Genomic DNA, 20,498 nt, shown 5'->3' on the forward strand with positions numbered 1-20,498 from the left:
ATTGATCGCTGTTTGTTGTGGTGCGATAGACAACATCAATATAAACAACTCTACTGACATATCTGAAGGGAAGCATGGAGATGCTGCATGAAAGCAGCAATGAAAACAAATAAGGGGATTATTAGTTCTAAATTCCATACAAAAATGTAATGTGCATCGTGTACATGGCGTTTTGCAAGTAACATTTTCTTTATACATCATACACAATACTGTTAACTAGAGCTTCCAATTGAAAACACATCACAAAGTGTTTCTTTTATTGCCTTTTTTAACATTTTGTCATTAGCAGCAACTTGTCTATGATCAATAAATAAGCGATCAATCTCCCTTCACTCTCCCATTACCGAGGTTGAGTCTGTCACCTGTGCATCTACAGGTGATCAGACAGAGAAGAAGAGTAAGAGACTCGAGCGCTGCTGTGCTCCTGTTGATGTATGAGTATTTAGGACAGTAACAGAGAATCCTGACTTGTCTCTACACAATGCCTTATGCCTCATATCAATGAATATGTGAAATTATACCTCATTATTGGATTTAACAACAAAGAGATTTTCTCATTGCCACACACAGCGTCTATGATCTGCTGTTAATATAATAACAAGTTTCGACTTTTTTCTTGTCATTTTGACTTTAATCTCGAAATTGTGTTTCAAATTTATTCTCAAAATTTCGACTTTATTCTTGTGATTTCGACTTTAATCTAAAAAAATTGTGTTTCAACATTATTCTCGAAATTTCAACTTTATTCTTGTCATTTTGACTTTGATCTCGACTTGCCCAAAATTATTTTCTCCATCAAAAATGGCCCTAATCCACTTCCGTACTAATCCGAGTCCGTATTTTATAGGACTGTGGTGATTGGCCTCAGTTCTGTTTCTCCTTCAATGAAAAAATGTTGAAAAGAAACGCCACAGTGTTATAATGTACATAATGTAGTTTATTGCAAAGCACAGATTTTAAAAAGTGCATGTAAAGTGAAATCATTTCATATTTACATCCTTCAACTTTTTGGAAGAGCTCATATAAATTCCAAACAATAAATCAAATGAAATGACCTTTTTCCATCCAGAGCCTTAAAAAGGACAGGAGCTATTTTTTTCAATCAAATAAAAATAACAACTTTAGAGGGATTTTTACCAGATAAGATTAATACATTTGTCTTTTTTCATTTTTAACATAAATCAATAAAATGTACATTATAAATGACTTTTCAGTTCATATATTCATTGCCTTTTAGATATTTATGGTATTTTTTTTCTCACTAAAGCCTTGTAGGATTTTTTTAACAACGGAAAAGTAGTGCAGTGCTAACACTAAGACATTGTGCTGACTGTCATGTTTCAGATTATTACTTTAATGCTTCTTTGGAGTCATGCAGAAGTGAACCATCACCAGTCTATGAGCCAGAGCAGCACTCATAGACTTCTATTTAAAGGAGGGGTATTTACATCCCTGTTACACTTTACATACACTGTGTAACGCATAGAGGAATAACAGTGTGATAAAGTCATCCCTCCCCTGACCTGCCATAGGAGGTAATGACAGAGGCATAATAAGGAAACCAGCGGACACTGTGTAACGTCAAAGCTGAAGAGACAGAGCAGCGCTGTCTGTGTGTATGTGTGAATGTGAAACCCCCTCTGAGCGTCCGCAACAGCGTAAAGATCTCACACAGTATGACACAATTTCATCGTAACAGATACCATGTACGTGAAATTTTTAGAACTGAAATTCATGACAGTGTTTTAAAACCCCTACCTTTAAAGGGCTGAGAGTCAAGGTCTAAAAAGTAATAAACTTCTTCTCTTCTGCTGTCCTGACAAATAAAGGAAAAAAGACAAAAAAAAATCTTTTAAAAAAAGTCAGTAAGCTATCTGGGATTTTTTTTGTGTATTTTTAACTTCATTGATGGTGTTTGCTTTTTTCGTAGAGGTTAAACGAACCACAGGGCAGATCATGTCAAGGACCATTGTGAACATCATAAGACGTTAAAGACAGATATACGTTATTTAGCTTGACTTAGCTTGACGTAGGAACTAAAAGTTCATTTCTCATATCCTTTTATTAAGTCTGTGACAACTGGCATCTTAATGCCTTGTTTTCACAGACTGATGTCTGTGTATTCGCAAATATACAGATGATGCCTCCCAGTGTCCAACACAAGGAACTTCATTTTTTTAAAGGATGGATTAAAATCTGATAAACTACCTGTAGCCATTGGGGAGAGGATGTCATTGGAATTACTGAGATAAAATAGGATTAATACCGCATAACAAGATATAGTGGAAGAAGTAGGCCAACCAGGAAAGCTGCATATATTTCATATACGGACATATGAATAGCCAAACAGGCTTTGCTCAGCTAACTTGTTGAGCCATTCAGTGTTCGTCTATATCTTGAATAACCTGTTTTTTAATCTACTGACCCCTTCCTTACTTTTTACTTCAAATGTTTAAATATATCTGAAAACAAACTTACAGCACTTCATATCAACTGATAAATCCTTACATTTCTCCTATCAAAGTGGTTAATATGACTGAATTTCATGTCAAGCTGATAAATGTGGCTTGTCTAGGCCTGTTATCTAGTTGCATCTTGGTCAGCTAGCACACTGCCATATGGTCACTCCGAAATCGACTCCAATTTTTTCGTCATACTTGCAGCATCTTCCGGGCAAAAATATTACAGAGGGCAGGAGTTTCACATGCATGTCGGACTTCACTGAGATTCCCATAGGGATGAATTGACTTCCTGTTGGCTTACCTACTTACATAACCATACATACATGGAAACGAGGTGTTATAGAAATACAAATCAATAAAGTTGCAATTAGAGTGCAAGTTAACTAATTACCTCTCCTCCCTTCCCTTTTCCCTTTTTTACCAATTTAGTACCAAACCATGAAAACATTTTTTTCTTTTTTTGTAAATTATATAAAAAAAAATCCTTCATGGACAAACCAGGTGCTTTGACAATAATGGGTGGAATTTCTGGGGTGCAAATAAATGTCAAAAAAATGAAACGTTTGCAAAAATGTTAAGAGGGTTGCAGAAATATATCAGAAAAGGTGTGAGCATTTTTTCATTGAGTAAACTTTGTTTGAAATGATGATAGCATGTTCTGTAACAAAATATAAACTTTTTTTGGACAAAATGGCCTTTTAAGGCCTGTCTGTTTTTAGTAAAATAAGAAATCTAATTTAACGTTGGGCTCTTAAATATTTATGTAAAAATATCATAATGGACTTTGTGTGCCATAGTATTTAATAGGGTTAAGGGTATAATTAGTTATTTACATTTCTGTCTCCCTTTCTTAATTAATGATATTTCTTGACTAAGTGTACTTTTACTCATATCTCTTATTTGTATCCTTTGTGACTTAAGTGTTAAAGAATAAAACTAAATTAAAGGGTAAAAATGGGCCTTTCAAGCCCAACAATGCAATAACAAGTTAAAGTTGTCAATAACTTGATTTGTTGCACTCATTTATTCATTTGATGTTTAGGTACTAGGAATAAGAGTGTTCATCTTGTTGATAGGTAAATAAAGGTACAAAAAATATAAAGATTATTCCATGTTAAGTCCAAGACAGATCAGCTGGTTGTTTGGTGTTCCTGTTGCAGGTCTGTTAAGATCTTCTCCATCGGATGGCAGAGAAGATGGCATGGAGGAAGTAGAGAAGAGTGGCTATGGAGCACATCACCTGAAAGCACACAGACAAAAAACGGACACAAAAAACAGTCACTTTAAGGGAAAAAGATTAGACTGTTTAAAGTATATGTGCACATGTGTGTGACATACCACTGCAGCAATATCCAGGCGGTAGATTTTGAGGTTTCCCGCAAATGATAGACTCGTAGAAACAACTGTACCGGACACAATGGTTATGCCCCACCCTTTCAGAACGGTGATATAAGCCAAATCCACCAATGCACTGAGGTAGAAAACCGCCGCCACAAAGTGGAAGGCCACATCCTACATGATAAGATAAATCACAAAAGAAGAGGGTTAGAGAAAGGAAAGAATGGGGAGGAGGAAATAAGAGCAGGAGAGCTAGAGTCATCAGGGTGTATATGGGGCTAGAGAAAAAAAAATGTAACCTTGCAAAGCAGATGGACTGGGCAGATTCTATGTCTGGGTGAGTTTAAGCTAACAGTTAGGATACCAAAAGTTAAAAGTGAAAAACATGACCTGATAAACAAGATTACAAAATGTTTAATAAAGCTTAGTAAAGTCTCCTTACAGGAAAAAGCTTGTCCTCCATGAAAACAATCTAGCAAAGCTAGTGTAGCTTACACAGCTCCATTAGCTACGTAGATAACGGAGCTATGTAACAAACGTAGCTCAAGCTAAGTTCACAAAGCAGCTACATAAGCTATGTATCTGTGTTATCTTCATAGCAAAGATAACTGTAGCTATGTTTGCTAAAGCTCGCATTGCTAAAGCTAACTTGGCTATAGATTACGTTGTTTCATAGCTAACGTAGCTAACATAGCTATAGCTAAGCTCAAAAAGCAGCTATGTAAGATTCTTAGGTACTCTATCCACAGAGCTTTGTTGGCTTGTGCTATGTTATCTTTAGTTGTTTGCTGAAGCTCTTGTTGATAAAGCTCATGTTGCTTAAGCTAACATAGCTACATTGGCTTAATTGGTTACATTAATAATGTAGCTAGCTTTTGCTAAAGCTAACAAAGCTAAAGCAAGCCACTGTTCATGTATCTATTTCCAAAACAGGTCTATACATAATTTAACCCCGGATCAGATCTCAGATGTAGTATAGCAGAAGTTTTATCCAAACTGGGTCAGATTTCTTTATTAAAAGAAGCGCAAAGAACAGCACGGAAAGCTGTTCATGGTGGAAAAGATGTTTATGCTCTTCTCCCGGCCTACTTAGGCATGAGTTTGTGATAGTTAGCAGTGTTTGTATTGTCAGCCAGTATGTACAGTGACTGCTGGTGGAGTGATTAGGTCAAATGCAGCTTTGGTGGCAGTTTTTTCAGATCTGGACAGTATTTCTTTACTGAACGAGGAGCAAAGAACCACCCTGATGCCCTTCTTGGCAGAAATGTTTCTGCAGTTCTCCCAGCCAGCTTTGGCATGAGTTTTATCCACCAGCTAGCTCCATCATCTGTAAACTACTTTCCAAGCTTACTGTCTACTACCATTTTTTTGTCGTTGCTCTGATTAGCCAGCAATAAATGGGACTGACAGAACATTTGTCCAATCACCTTCTGAGATTTTTTTTCAAAAGTCCTGCCCCTCTTAACCCTTTGTATGGGAGTTTTCTTAGATGAATGTGAAATACAGTGTATCCATGCAATGGATGAATGAAACCATCTATCTGGGATGTCAGAGTAAAGAAAAGGTAAGAGAAGGATAAAAATAAAATTAAAAAACTAAATAGCATGTGATAAAATAACTGAAACAAAGAATCAGACAGAGAACAGAGCAGTCAAAGGGTTAACTCTGTTGTTAATGCTGCTATCACTGCTGAGCTTTCCAATCAAACACAACTGCTTTCAAAAGAGTTTTTAACATAACACCCAAATTGTGATTTCTTTCCCCCTGATTTTGATTTTTATGCTGATTTCAAATTCAAAATACGTATGTTTATTTTAAAGTCAGAGGTGCTGTGAGGCAGATATTGTAGGCATTGGATGAAGTCAGTGGCCAGCTGTGTGATGTCTCACCAGAGCGGGCCAGATGCTGCTCTGATTGGCTCCGCAGAGAAAAATCAAGAACCAGAGTGTCGTCAGTACGAAGCAGAAGACGGAAACGAACATCACCCAGCCCAACGGGTTGTCTGGAAAGACTCGAGTTGATGCCACCAGGATCCACACCAAACCTCCAAAAACCTGCAATTTCACACCAGAAGGGATGGGTGAGTAACAAACAGTGCACAACTTTACAATGGCTTTATGATGTCCAGAGTAGACTTCTTAATGTTTCTCTCTTGTTTCTTTTAATTTTAGATAAGATTACTATCCTATGGTTTATCAGTAACAGCTTTGCACATTTAAACTTGATGTTTTTTTTCTTAAACTATTAAATTTCAATGAAGTACAAGGATGTACCTCGCTTTGTGGACTTCTAACTATTTAGCAGGTTTGAGATTTATGAAGTAAAGAAGCAAAAGATTTCCCTGTGGTGCTTCTTGTTAAAAGCAGCACCTTTAAAGTAAGGGCTGGGCCTGTGGACAACCCTATGAAAGAAACACACCCTTGCAAACACCCATGATGATGCGTGCACTATTGAACACCCTAGGTGTACAATACCTCCCTCTCCTCCTTTAACAAACATTCCTCTTCAGAGTCTTTGACATCTAAAAGAAAAAGAAAAAAACTCCAGCATTTGTTCAGCGATAAGAAACACTTTATCATGTTGAAGAAACTGTAAAGGAAAACCATTAAGTGTCCTTCCGTTGGTATTCTGCAATAACACTGTCTTGTTGGTTCAGAGAAGTAATTTTGTCAGGCCATAGTAAAGTTAGGTTAGTTTAAGTCTGTGTCTGTTGTTTATATATTATTAAATGGCCTGCATATTGCAATTTCTTACTGATACACTTCAATAGAAGACAATTTAGAATTAATTAGCCCCTGGCAAGTGGAAAATAACAGCGATTAAAAGGCCTATTGTGTCCTTGCTTTGATTTTTTTTTCCCAGTCTGGGCTTCACAAAGGACACAGAGATGCAACTACAACTCAATCAATTTGCAATTATCCCTCAAATATCATGGGTGCAAAAGAAGAGAAGGAGCAAGCGCTATCTGCTTGCCTTCAAAAAATTAAATTTCATATCAATGCAGCAGTGAACACAAATTTCAATAAAGCATTAAAGTCTGATGAGGATACAGCTGCCCATCTTTATCTAGTAGATCCATTCACCCATCCATTTTCTATACTGCTTATCCTGTTAGGGGGGCTGGAGCTTATCCCAGCTGTCCTTGGGCTAGAGGCGTGGTACACCCTGGACTGGTCACCAGTCAATCGCAGGGTATCTAGTAGATGACCTCTTGTAAATCTTAAACAAAAACGGGACCTTACCCATTGGAAACTCACTGATACACAACAAGTTAATCAGCTAATTTTTCCTCTTAATGCAGTGAAACCATGTTGTTTAAAGCCAGGACAGAAGAGTAAAGATTCAGCCACTGTACCCTTTTGATTTCACAAACCAACATGTAGTCTGACCACATATAAGAAGTCAACCACTTCCTGAATGAACAACGCACCTACAGGTACTTCAAATACTTCTCCATGATTGATTCATTTGACCCCATGAACTCTGATTTATCTGATTTACAGCCCTTTGAAAAGACCTTTCTCTCTTTGTATCACTTATTCCAATACACAGAAGCTATTTACACACATGAAAAGATGGTTTCCATGCACCACTGTTACCACATCAAGAGAAAAAGACTACATATGTTAAGTTTTGTGGGTTTTTTAATGTTTTAATTCCAATGTTAGTTGATAGAGATGCACAGATTGTGAAAATTAAGGTCAATGTCTGATGCCCATACCGATATTTTCATCATCATTTCTTTCAGTATACGACTCCCACAATGCGGACACTGTCTCTCATGTTTGATCTTGAAAACAGATCAGAGTTTGTCCAACTTGTCACAAAAGAGATAAACAGGATAGTGATGCATCTTCATGTCACATTATTTGGAGGTAGCTGTTGTTTGGAGGCTGATGGCCAAACCAATGTATCTGTGCATCCCTTGTACCTGATACTGGTCTCAAATAATCAATAATTGTTGAAGAGTTAAAATGTAATTGCCTCACAATCTTAGTCTGCTCTATTTTGTACAAGTTTACATTCAGACCTTTGATTGGGCAAAACCATATAATTCAAATACCTGATAGTAAAGGCAAACAATGCTGAGTCATCATGATGCAGAGATTAGAAAACCCATATGAAGTAAGAGCTCATTGCCATTAAACCACTGCGCACACTGAGTGCTGAGCAAGCCTTATCAGTCCATGTCAACATCAGTCTTATTCATCTCATTATCAGCGAAACATTACCCAATCCAAACCACTCCATTCACTTTATTTATGCCCCATTCATCTGACTGAGCAATAGGGGGAGAAGGGCCCTGGCAAGAGAAGTGACAAAGAATCTGATGGTCCCTCTGACTGAGCTCCAGAGATCCTGTGTGGAGATGGGACGAAGTTCCAGAAGGACAGCCGTCACTGCAGCGTTCAACTGATCTGGATTTATGACAGAGTGGATAAACAGAAGCCTCTCCTCAGTGCAAAATTTATGTACGCCTGCTTGGAATTTGCAAAAAAAAAAACTCCACATGAAAACCAAGGGGTCTTCATGTGTTTTTGCACTTGATGAGTGTTTTTAGTATGGGGTATGTTTTTATTTTGATTATAGTTGCTAAATGACATGTTCAGCAATGATTGTTTTGATTTGACTGCCTCTCTTACAGACACAATGGCTTATCTTGTTTAGCTGTGCTTCACTGTAAATCATGACATCACATTGGGCTTACCTGTCATGAAATAATACATTTTGGTTTGAAAATGAAATTGCTATTGCTCTTAAAATTCTAAATTAAGAAAAAGAAAGAGTGAGGTTTTCACTTTAGCCTGGTACAGTATCTGCACTTTCCCCCTAAATACCACTGTTTGTGTTGCATAATTGCTTAAGGCAAACCAGTACATTTCCTTGGGCAGCAGCTTGTTTTGTGAAAAGCACTGGCAAGCAGCCAGAAAAAAAGACCCAAGACAGCAAGTAAATGCGAGAAATGATGGCTGGTTTAGATTTACACTACAATCTGCAACTAAAGCTGTTTTTCTGCCTGAGTCACTCAGATTTAATCTTGAATTCCATGTACAGAAACTGCAGGTTGTTTCCTGATAAATTACTAAACAGGAGCCTAGAAACTCAATGACCTATTTAAGGACAAGTTGGTAGTTTTTTACCAGATCAGAGTGAGAACCTGCAGTTTTAAACATTTTGAGACTTCGCCCATAAAGGAAGACTTATGCTGCAATTCAAACATCCCCTGCTTAAATACTTTCCACTTTTTATTCTCATTTCTAGTCAGATTTTTCTAGATTGACTACTCTACTGAATGAGTTAGCTAATTTCACCACTAATATAGTTTCCTGTGCAAAATCACATGAAAACACGTGACTTATGAAGTGTGTTCAGTGGGTTTACAAAGAAAGTTTACCTCTTTGTGTATGCAAAAACTGAAAACAGGTGCAAAAATTTGCAATGGAAATGACTAGGAAAAGTGGTGGGTGATGAACCCACCCACCACTGAGGTCAGGCTTACCATACTTTATCATAGAGAGACCACTTAAGATCTAAACGGGTCGTTTGGTTTGGCACCTATCGACCTACCTGAGCTATGGATAGCTACAGCAGCTTTCAAGAAATCATTTTACATTTTATTCACATTTTAGACTGTGTAAGATTTTAAAATGACCGTGCACTGGGTTAAATGTTCATGTCTAGCATGGGTTATGTTATCACTAGAGTAGAGTAGTGGTTTTCAAATGGTTTGGCAAGGCACACCTGGTGTGCCTCAAGGCAAGTCTTGGTGTGTTGTGGGAATTTGTACAACCATTCATTTTACTACAACTACACAACAACTTAGGCTACTCTGTAAAAGGCTTTAAATAAGATGTTTTGTATAGATATGAATATGGTGTGCCTTGAGATTTTGGCTCGATGTTAGGTGTGCCTTGGGCAAAAAATGTTGAAAACCACTTGTGTGAGCATTAGTCCCAAACCTAGGGACCCCCCTATGGAGGACATTTATAGTTACAATAAATTAAAATCATGATAACACACCTAATTTGTGCATAGTTCAATCAGTAAGAATGTGTGTGTAGGCCTCAATAAAACAAATAAAATGTATGTTTATTTATAACAGCAATGTGTCCTTATTCCATGAGGGTCCTCAAACATCAAAAAACTCTTATGACACTCACAGTGTCAATATTTAGCAACTTTAAGTGAGGGATGTGTGGAAAGAGCCAGTTAAATGATTGTCTTCACCCTGCCACATGAACCAGAATTAAAAGTAAGTTCAACTAGTCATTGATGTTTTCATTTCATGTGTTCCCACAAACTTGGTCAAAAACTGAATTTCAGCAGTAATGGGTCATCTTGACTAAACTGGGGCGGTAGCTAAAGACTTGATGCAGCATCTTGCCCTTTGTTCGAGCAATACAGTCAGGAATAAGTTTAAGCTTGAAAATTGATATCAAGTTGAAGGCTGTGTAAGTTGAAAGTGGCAGATGCACACTCACATTTAGCACCGAAACATGGATATTAAAAGACGACCTAAAGCTGATGCCACCAGCTCTAGTAATGTTAGCCACACATGTAAATTAATCTGATATCATTCACTCTGTCTAAAACATTGAATGAATTGTTTTGACCATAACTCTACAGGTACAAATGCTTCCACTCAACTTAAATACATTTTCCATGTTAAGTGAGGGTTTTCAACTACGTAAAATTCCCTGTGATAACTTTTTAGAATCATGTTTATCTGTCTGTCTTTGCTGACCAATAACTGCTTGTATTTATCTGTTTCCCAGGAGACCCCAGTCACTGTAGTAACCACGTCCACAGGTAGATCCACCTGTTTAGCCAGTAAACCAATCATGCAGACAGGTAACACTGATGACTAGCTGTTGTGTTCATATATGCATTCAATTGCCTGTTTGACACAATGTTTTTGCAACACATCAGATTTTGAGAACAGATCAATAAGTACATACTGTATAATACTGTACGACTGAACAGCTGTAGAATATTAGTTGTGTTAACTTAGAAATCCAAAATAGATATTTCAGCCCTATTTTTCTGGGTTGATTAAACAGTTTTAAGGAAACATTACTCAATTATTTTAAGTGATTTTTGTCTTTGTTCCCAGAATGGCTTTCGGCATTAGACACTTTTGCACTATGAGTGAAGTTACTGACTCAGTTAGAGAAGGCCTGCCTGTAGGGAGATACAGTGGATGGTATGAGAGGACTTTATGAGTCAGTGTGCAGCTTCAGTTACTGTCACTTGTAGTCACTTCAGTTGGCCTTGAGAGGCATAAATTTTCAAGATTAAAATATGTGATAGAAATAAGAGAAAACTGCAGTTGATGAAGAACATGTAGCTTAGTAAAAAGTACTTAAACATGTTTTTATGGGAAGATTTGGACAGAATTTTTGAGTGAAAGTTTCCACAGTGCAGTTTAACTTAAAAGAAAAGCTGAGTTAACCAAACAGAAATGTTAGAAACGACATTTCAACAGAAATGTACTAAAACAATATACCATTTTCTTAAAATTTGTTGTAATCAGTTGCCTCTAATGGACTGAGTTCTATCATCTAATTGGGGATTGTAGTGTAAATTATATATTTTAACTAGAGTCTGCTCAAAAAGTTATCCCCAATATTTAACAAACTTGGATGTAATCAGTTTTAACTTACAGTATACGTTTAACTTGTTCAATTTCACAGTGTAGTAGTTTGTTCGCCAAATCAGACACTACCAAAAGGTAAGGTTTCTGTTTCTATTTATTTGCTAAACTCTGTGTACAAGTGCTAACTTCTGCAGAGAAAACCAACCTTGATATTGCGCTTCGATTTCAAGCAAAAAGTTTTCCTGCTGCCATGGCAGCAAATTTTCTCCATCAGAAACAAGAGGTCACATGGAAACAACTGTCAGTATAAGCTCACTCAGTTGCCAAGCCTAACATAAACAATGTGATCCTGTGCCAGTAGTATTTAAGAGCAGATCAAGGTAGTCGTTTTAACCTCCTCGTCAAGACAAGTAACCTTTGCTAATCCCAAGTAAAGTTTTGAGAAGTAAGAAATATTCAGATACAATTGTTATTGATGGATATACATCTATTATTAATAATATCCCAGTTATAAACACATGGTAAGCTTTAAGTTCTATTAACCATTTGTATTGACTGGTATCTTTTTAAGATGACCAAACTCTGGCTGTTGCATAGGCCATGGTGGTCAGGCCATTTGCATTTGATCTGACCAATATAGTCCGTCCAGGTTGGGGCCTTTCTAAAACAGAGGCTGGCTTTAATGGAGAAAGATAGGTGGATCTTAACTGGTTTAGCCTCAGGACCCACCACTACCTCTTTAATGAGAACTGAGATCCAAAATTATACAAAAATGTTCATACAGTCAATTTCAGTTGTTTAAAATTGCAGCAGTTTGGATTAAATTTAAGTTGTTTTAAAGGCAAAATGTAGTAAAAAAAAAAATCTGCACAGTTTGGACTTCTGTACAACATACAATAGCTTGTTTTTCCAGGGATACATTCACAACACATTGAAAACAACTCCACGACCCACTTTTGGGTCCTTTCCCAGCTGAGAACCCTTGATCTAAATGATGCTGACTGAAAGAAGTAAGATAATATCACTAAGAGAAAATATAAGTCACAACTCACACATAAATCACATAAAGATGCAGGACTAAATAAAAGCAATGTTACATATTGTACAGAGATTATGATAGCAAAAAATGAACAGATCAGAAACTTACAAACTCAGGGATGTAGAAAATGTCAGGAATAGAGACAAAGATCCTGCCCCCTGAAGGCAGGACATCAACTGCTGTGGTGGAAGCCATAGTCCAAAACACAGTGTGTGCGTGGATGATTTCAACTAAAATGAGATGTGCATCCTGTTTTAATCTGCTTTTAAAGGCAGTCTTCTTTTTCCTCTTTCCCCCCTCCCACACCTCCCTGTAAGCCTCCTCTACTCCACCTACCCATCCATTCCTCTGCTCGAAACTATACCAGTCTGACAGGTGCCTTTCAGCTTTGTTTGTGCAACGGGAGGATGGCTCTGTTCTCTCTCTCTCTCTCTCTCTCTGTGTATGTGTGCACTTTAATGTGTTTGTGTCGGCCCTCATGAGTTTATAGTGTTTGTGTGTGTCCTTTTAAGCAGCATCCAGCCCGTTTACATGCACACAAAAAAGTGATTGTGAGGCAACTAATGCAGCTTTCATGTGGGATGTGAGAGGAGTTGCACACAAACATCATTAACTATGACTGTGTTAGTTAAAAGAGATTGTGTGACTAATTTTTAAGCATTTTTACGTTAAGGGCAACTTACTTTAGGTGTTCACATTCAGTGTCATTTTGATGCTTTATTTATCTGTGATGTTAGCTTAAAGTTCAGTGCCACACCTAACAGCCATGTGTGTTTGGGCTCAGTTCCTTTTTCTCTGTAATGCTTTATTTATTTAAGCATAGCTGTGAGGATATTACTCAGATTAATTACTAAACAGTAATAGTAATACAGCACTGTAGCACAACTTAATACAAGTTGAAGTCCAGCTTTAACATATATAATCTAAAGCCCATGTGAGGAGGTCTTAGGTTTAGGCAACCACAAAGGACAAAGTCAGATAATTTATGTCTTTTCTGATTTTGCCTATGTACTGTTTTCTTACAAAAATTCCCATCCTTTATTTTTAATGTCTAATATTCCCAGCACATCTTTGGAAGTTTTCTAAAAAGGCAATAATTTGATAATCAGAATGACGACATTTAAACACCTTAAACTGCTATTAACTATTCAGGATTTTTCCCCCTATGAAGGTTTCTTTTTTAGATCCTTTAAGGCATGGCATTCATAGCATCATCAGCCTTGGAAGGCTGTCTACAATGTTTTGGATTGTTTTGTGGGAATTTGCAGCCATTCATTTATTAGAGCGTTATAAGATCAGACACTGATGTTGAACAAGAAGGCCTGGCTCGCAATCTCCATTCCAGTTCATCCGAAAGGTGCTCATTGGGGTTGGGTTTTGGGGTTTTCCACCCCAAACTTATCAAATCATGTTTTCATAGTCCTTGCATTGTGCACTGGGGCATGACCATGATGGAATATAAAAGGTCCTTCCTCAGGAGATAAGGGGTCGAGGCGAAACCCTGAAAAACAGCCACATATCATTATCCCTCCTATTGTCCATATAATCTATCTTAATTCCACAATGAGCTACATTAGCAACCAAATGTGTTGTAAAATATGACAGGACATTATGTTGGTTTCTTTTAGCTCCTCTATGTTTGTTTACTCCAAAGTTGTGTTTGACCAGGGGAGATTTCCAGTATGAGAGTTGAGACTGGTTGTTTGTGAAGTGATGTTGTTTGGTAGCTGTTTGGATCATACTGTATCTCTGCTCTCCATATTCTATAGGAACAAAATTGTTAAATACAGCATTATGTATTGTCACATTTTCAACATCTGTTAAGATTTTTTTTTTTTTAAATTTAGTTCCTTTTTGCTCACACGCTCACTATCCTGTAGGATTCTGTAGTCATACATGCAGTCTCTCATCTCTTTGTGGGTTTTTGGATACTGTGTCCAAAAGTGTTCATATGGAAACCCACTAAAGTGCATTCCTGCTAAGTTAACTTCAAGGTTTTAATAAATGGATGTAGAGAGGAGAGGTCTGTTTGTTTTGTTAATGTAGAGTGCACTTGCAGGTGAGCAACATAGAATGATGGATCAGGAGGTTGGGGAATGTCAAACAGGGACACTCATGGATGAATGGGTTTGAGTGAAACAAGAGAACAAGTAATGGGCAAACAGAGAGAGAGAGATAGAAGTTGGGAGTGGCAGGAATAAAATTCACTGCCTGTTAAGCCATAGTTTTTCAGAAACTAAATATTCAAAGTAGAGGAGACATTTGGTGAAAGTAGTTTGTGGACTATTTTTTAAGTAAATGATGGAGTTGATTTCCAGGAAAACCCTAAAGTACTGATACTTATGTAAACTTACAAGTGCTTTGCCTATCTTTAACTTTCCTGTTGACAACACTAGCTACCTTTGATGAATGACCAACACTCACCAGAAACTTAGAACATGAAAATGTGTGTCCACTGAAGCCCATGTGGCCGTCTGGAATGTAAACAATGTAGTTTAAATCAGTATAGACTAAACTCAGCCGGGATATTTAATTCACTGTATAGTAATGTAATTACCTCCGCCAAGGAGGTTATGTGATCAGTAAGGATGTTAGTTTGTTTGTTAGTTTGTTAGCAACATAACTCAAAAAGTTGTGGACGGATTTTCATGAAATTTTCAGGAAATGTCAGAAATGGCATAAGGAAGAACTGATTAGATTTTGGGAGTGATCCGGATCACCGTCTGGATCCAGGAATTTTTTAAAAGGATTCTTTACTATTGGGAGATAGGGCTAATGGCGGAGGTCTGCGCTCTCCGAGTGCTTTTCTAGTTAAACACTGTTTTGATGGGCAGTGAAAGCCAATTATAAAGACTGATCATGCTAAAGAGTTGGCTAGCTTGCCATTTGAAAATGTCTTGACTACACTGAAGCTAAATGCAAGGAACACCATGTACCACTTCTGTTGTTGGTACATATGCAATTCAGAGTTCCCAGCCTTCTTGGAATCTCTGGGTGGTGTCCTGGAAGGAGTGCTTCCTGAAGACTTTGTTGTGCTACTGGAGGACTTTAACAGCCATGTTGGCAACGACAGACCCCTGGAGGTGGGTGATTGTGGGGAAAGGCCTGCCCAATCTGAACCTAAGCGATGCTTTGTTGTTGGACTTCTGTGCTACTCATGGACTGTCCATAACAAACACCATGTTGGAACATACAGTATGAATGCTCATAGGTGTCATTGGTACCAGAGTACCCAAGGCCAAAGATCGATAACCAACCTCATGGTCGTTTCATTACATCTGTGGCTGTATGTTTTGGACAGAGCTGTCAACTGGTCACCACCTAGTGCTGAGTTGGGTCAGAGGGTGGGGGAGGCTGCCAGACAGAACCCAAACGAGTAGTGAGGGTGAACTGGGAACACCTGTCAGAGGACCCTGTCAGTGAGATCTTCAACTCCCACCTCTGGAAGAACTACTTGTGTATCCTGGGGGATGCTGGTACCATGGAGTCTGAGTGGTCCATGTTCAAAGCCTCCATTGCGGAAGTGGCTTCTAGGATCTTTGGCCAGACAACCATCAGAGCTTGTTGTGGGGGCAACCTTAGAACCTGATGATGGACACAAGCAGTGAAGGGAGCCGTTAGGCTGAAAAAGGAAGCCTTTTAGGCTTTGTTGGCCCGGGGATGACTGGAAGCGGCTGACATGTGCTGGGCACCCCAGAGGGCTGTGGAGAGAGGGGTGTGGGAGAAGTACTTTCAATTGGCCCCAAAATTGTTGGCAACTCATTCAACGACTTAGTAGGGGGATGCAGGGCTTGGCTCAAGCTGTTCTCAGCAGGGGTGGAGAACTTGCTGAGATGGTTAAAAAGCTTCTCAGTAGCAAGGTGCCAGGCAAAGATGAGATTTGCCCTGAGATGCTGATGGCTTTGGATGTTGTTGGGCTGTTGTGGCTGACACGTCTCTTCAGTGTTGTGTCGAAGACTGGGACAGTACCTGTTGAGGGGCAAACTGGGGTGGTGGTTCCAATTTTTTAAAAGAGGGACCAGAGCTTGTGCCTAAACTATCGGGGTAACACACTACTCAACCTCCCAGAGGAAATCTCTCTAGGGTGCTGAAAAGGGGAATTGTTGAACCTTGAATACAGGAGGAGCTTGGTTCCTCATTTACAGTATTGTAGTAGCTCATGATTGATGAGCAGCATTTTACTAGAATCAGTTCACACAGTGAATACAGTGATTTCAGTAGATCATTATTATTATAGCCACTGGAATAAAGCAATGCTGATTACTTGACTTGATGTCAGTAAAAAATCTTTAATTTTGTGTATGTTAACTCACTGTTTTTTTGTTGTTTTTTTTTTGGATTGATGCATCTCAAGCCTATGAAACACAAAACAAACAACTTGCTAGTAGTTCACTTACAAGCAGGTATGGAAAGAAAATATTCTAACAAGTAGCCTAGAAGTACTCAAGTGAATGTAAAAAAGTTTATTTGAAGTATACACATACTAGGTAGTGAGTAGTTCTTTTTATACCTGGCAAGTTAGAGCTTGAAAGTAATCCTTCTATCAGTAATGTTGTTCGCAGTGCAACAGTGACTTTTGGATTTAATGTGAAATCTTTCTCTTGCTTTTTGCCAGTGACCAACATGGTCGCATAAGCCAAACAGCCAGTTGGTTTCACATATTAAACTGCATAAATTATGCCTTACAAAGTTAAAACTGTTACACTTTGTTTATCGGTTGTCAGGAACGATATCAAGCATTAATCTGTCATTAGTCAATCTATACAAATCGAATCAGATTGTGCTTTGTTGCTGAGTGCTTTTTCACAGCCAAACAAAGCATGCTGGTTTCCTGGATGGGGGATTAAAACATGGCACAGTGTACAAAATCTATTGTTTAGGATGGCTAAACCAAGTGTGTGCAAGTGATGCTGTTACAACACCATATTCTTTGAATGACATATGAGTGGCCAACATTTACTTCTACATCTGCTTGCCTTATTATAACAAGTCATAAAAAATACTATAGCTTTTGCATCTGACATCACAATTGTTGTCCTGCCCCCACCTGGACAGAAAAAGGGACATGTTATTTACTGGGTGCCACTGTTTGAATGAATTCCCAGAAGTTATCTTTGTAGTGCACATTTTGTACTAGGAAAGTTGGAAAACTTAAAATGCCAGTATTAGACACCTACAGGTCATTTTATAAAAGGCAAAACATGAAATTTTACATAGTAAAGCTTCATTTGTAACAGAGACACTGAATGGGCTTGGCAATGTGACTTGTTTATTGGTAACTATCAACATATTGAGCTATTGAAAACAAATATCATACTTGCTAGTGCCTCTTTGTTGATTCTGATGAGCATATTTGGACAGTTTTAATGAAAAATTAAAGAGAAATGCTCCTAGACAGTTACATAGGCATCAAGGCTTTTGTGTGTATGAAGATCACTGCCTGTGTACAGAAAAATGCCTTTTTTAGTCCGGTCTTTACAAGTTTCTCTATTTGAGCACCCTCGAGGTGAAATAACTTATTCAATGGTCACTGATATTTGTGCGGAATAGGTTCACTCTGTTTTGTTACCTACATGGCTATGAAATATACCTCAAACATAATTCTTGACTAAAATGCATATTAGCCTATCGACACTGACACTTGCACTGTCCAGTGTTGTGAGTGATTTTAAAGTAGTCACATGTCTGCAGAAGGTATTGTGAATGCTTCAAGTTAAATTTTGTTTTTCAGGATCTAACTCTGCACTTGACCAGCTGAATTGCTGCTTATAAAACATGTCATTTTTATGCTGATGCTACCACTGATGGTTAACTTTGTTCATAAGTTGCGCAGTAAAACTATCTGTCATGCTCTCCAAAAGAGGGGATATGTGTATGAGAGAGAGAGGCTTGCTTTGTTCTAGAGATGCTGACACACCCTGAGTCAACCTGTTAATTAGTTGGTCACTTTTAAGGTCAGTGAAGTGTGTATAAAGACCGTCCACTCTAAAGGTCAGTAACATCAATGAGGCTAAATTGAGTCCATTTGACATGACTACAGAGAGATTCCCAGAACCTCCTCATTATAGCTTTCACATTCTCTCTAAAAACACTCTGGAACAGGAGAAGTAAGCAGGAGGATTTTAAGCTTTTTCCATCTTGTGGCAGTTATAGCCAATACTGTCAATGCTTAAAATACCTATACTGGCATTTTTAGTCTTCTATCCACCTATAACACTCCATGTCACATTTAACAATTCACATACACTCGCATGCTGATGGCAGAGAATACATTGTAAAATGCTCATCAGCAAACTGATCCCATTCATACACATCCACATGCAATTAGCAATGCCACCTGAGGTAATCTAGGGTGTCTGGCCACAGGATACTTGAATATCTCGGGAGGCTTTTCACAAAATGTTTGGAATGTTTCTGTGGGAATTTGTGCCCATTCATTCTGGAGAGCATTTATGAGCTTAGGCACTGATGTTGGATGAGAAGGCCTGGCTCGCAATCTCTGTCACAGTTTTTTCTCAAACTGTTGCCACAAAGTTTGAAGCATAGCATTGTCCAAAATGTCTTGGCATGCTGAAGCATTAAGATTGTTCATCACTGGAAAGAGGGGGCTTAGCCCAAACCCTGAAAAACAGCCCCATACCATTATCCCTTCGTCACTAAACTTCACAGTTGGAGTTGCAGTCAGGCAGGTAACATTCTCACCAAATCCACCAAACCCAGACTCGGCCATCTGACTGCCAAACAGAGAAGGGTGATCCATGACTCCACAGAACGAGTATCCACTGTTCCACAGTCCAGTATCAGTGTGTTTACACCACTCCATCCGACACTTGGCATTGGACTTGGTGATGTGAGGCTTGCATGCAGCTGCTCCCATTCCATGAACCTGCCAGTGGAAATGTAGCACTCTTCAGCTATGGAATCAGCAGAGTGTCTGTGACTTTCATGCACTGTGTGCCTTCATAGTCATTGATTGCTCGTGATTTTATGTGGCCTTCCACTTGGTGATTGTCTTCTCAATAGTAACTAGAAAAGCACTTGGAGAGGGCAGACCTCCACCATTAGCCCTATCTCCCAATAGTACAGAATCCTTTAAAAAATTCCTGGATCCAGACGGTGACCCGGATCACTCCCAAAATCTAATCAGTTCTTCCTTATGCCATTTCTGACATTTCCTGAAAATTTCATCAAAATCTGTCCATAACTTTTTGAGTTATGTTGCTAACATACTAACTAACAAACTAACAAACCCTGCCAATCACATAACCTCCTTGTTGGAGGAAACAATTATTGCTCAAATATAATTATTCAGACTTTGGTTTGTTGCAAACAGTTGCAAATGTGTTTACAGCTTGTTATTCAGCTCCCGAAATGCAAAATTATAAAGAAAGGTTGTATTGTGATATTGTGATGGGAGACAGAGCCAAAACAAAGACAGGAAGACACTAAAACAGGATGAGACAGACTGTAGACAAGGATACATCATAACACAAAAATATGAAGTGCAGACTATTATTGAATACTCACTGGAATAAAGAACAGGCAGGTGCATTTTTGCGCCGCCTCATACTGCTGTAAATTGAAACCTGTTCAACCCCAATGCACTCTAACAGCTGCTTTATTAAAGAGATCTTAACCCTTTAAATTTTTAATCATTTCATATTTGGATTGTTGATTCAAAGGGCTGAATTTTCTAGATAATTTTGTGTATTAAATTACAGATAATCCTTTGATACTACTTCAGATAACTACACATTCATTTAGTCTTTGGCTTCCCAAACATCTAAAAAGAGTTCAATCTTCTGCTCACATTGTGTTCCTCATCTCTTTCAGTAGGGTGTGCATTGATTCAGAGGGATATTACATGGTTTACTCTGTCCTGTCATTAAATAAATGTTTGTGTATCTTACCACAACCAGCAGAAACCATGCTGACATAGAAACTGGGTTACACTCGCCAGGACGCCAACAAGTTGTGTTTGGCCAGCATTTACAGAGACACACCTTGGACTCGCTCTTCCACCATGGGATCTAGTTACAGACCATGACCCTCGAAAACACAC

General features: G+C 38.3%; 1 protein-coding gene across 1 annotated transcript; it reads right to left on the reverse strand.

Annotated features, from left to right (window-relative positions):
* Window positions 1–2,155: 2,155 nt before the first annotated feature.
* LOC121510690 (myelin and lymphocyte protein-like) lies at window positions 2,156–12,720 on the reverse strand. Its single transcript, XM_041788856.1, has 4 exons — window positions 12,545–12,720; window positions 5,690–5,854; window positions 3,801–3,974; window positions 2,156–3,702 (listed from the first exon to the last, which is right to left on the reverse strand). Exons 1-4 carry the CDS (start codon window positions 12,629–12,631, stop codon window positions 3,628–3,630), a joined length of 501 nt encoding a protein of 166 aa, XP_041644790.1. The 5' UTR covers window positions 12,632–12,720; the 3' UTR covers window positions 2,156–3,627.
* Window positions 12,721–20,498: the final 7,778 nt, after the last annotated feature.

This window comes from Cheilinus undulatus, linkage group 6, assembly GCF_018320785.1.
Source record: "Cheilinus undulatus linkage group 6, ASM1832078v1, whole genome shotgun sequence".
Classification (NCBI taxonomy): domain Eukaryota; kingdom Metazoa; phylum Chordata; class Actinopteri; order Labriformes; family Labridae; genus Cheilinus; species Cheilinus undulatus.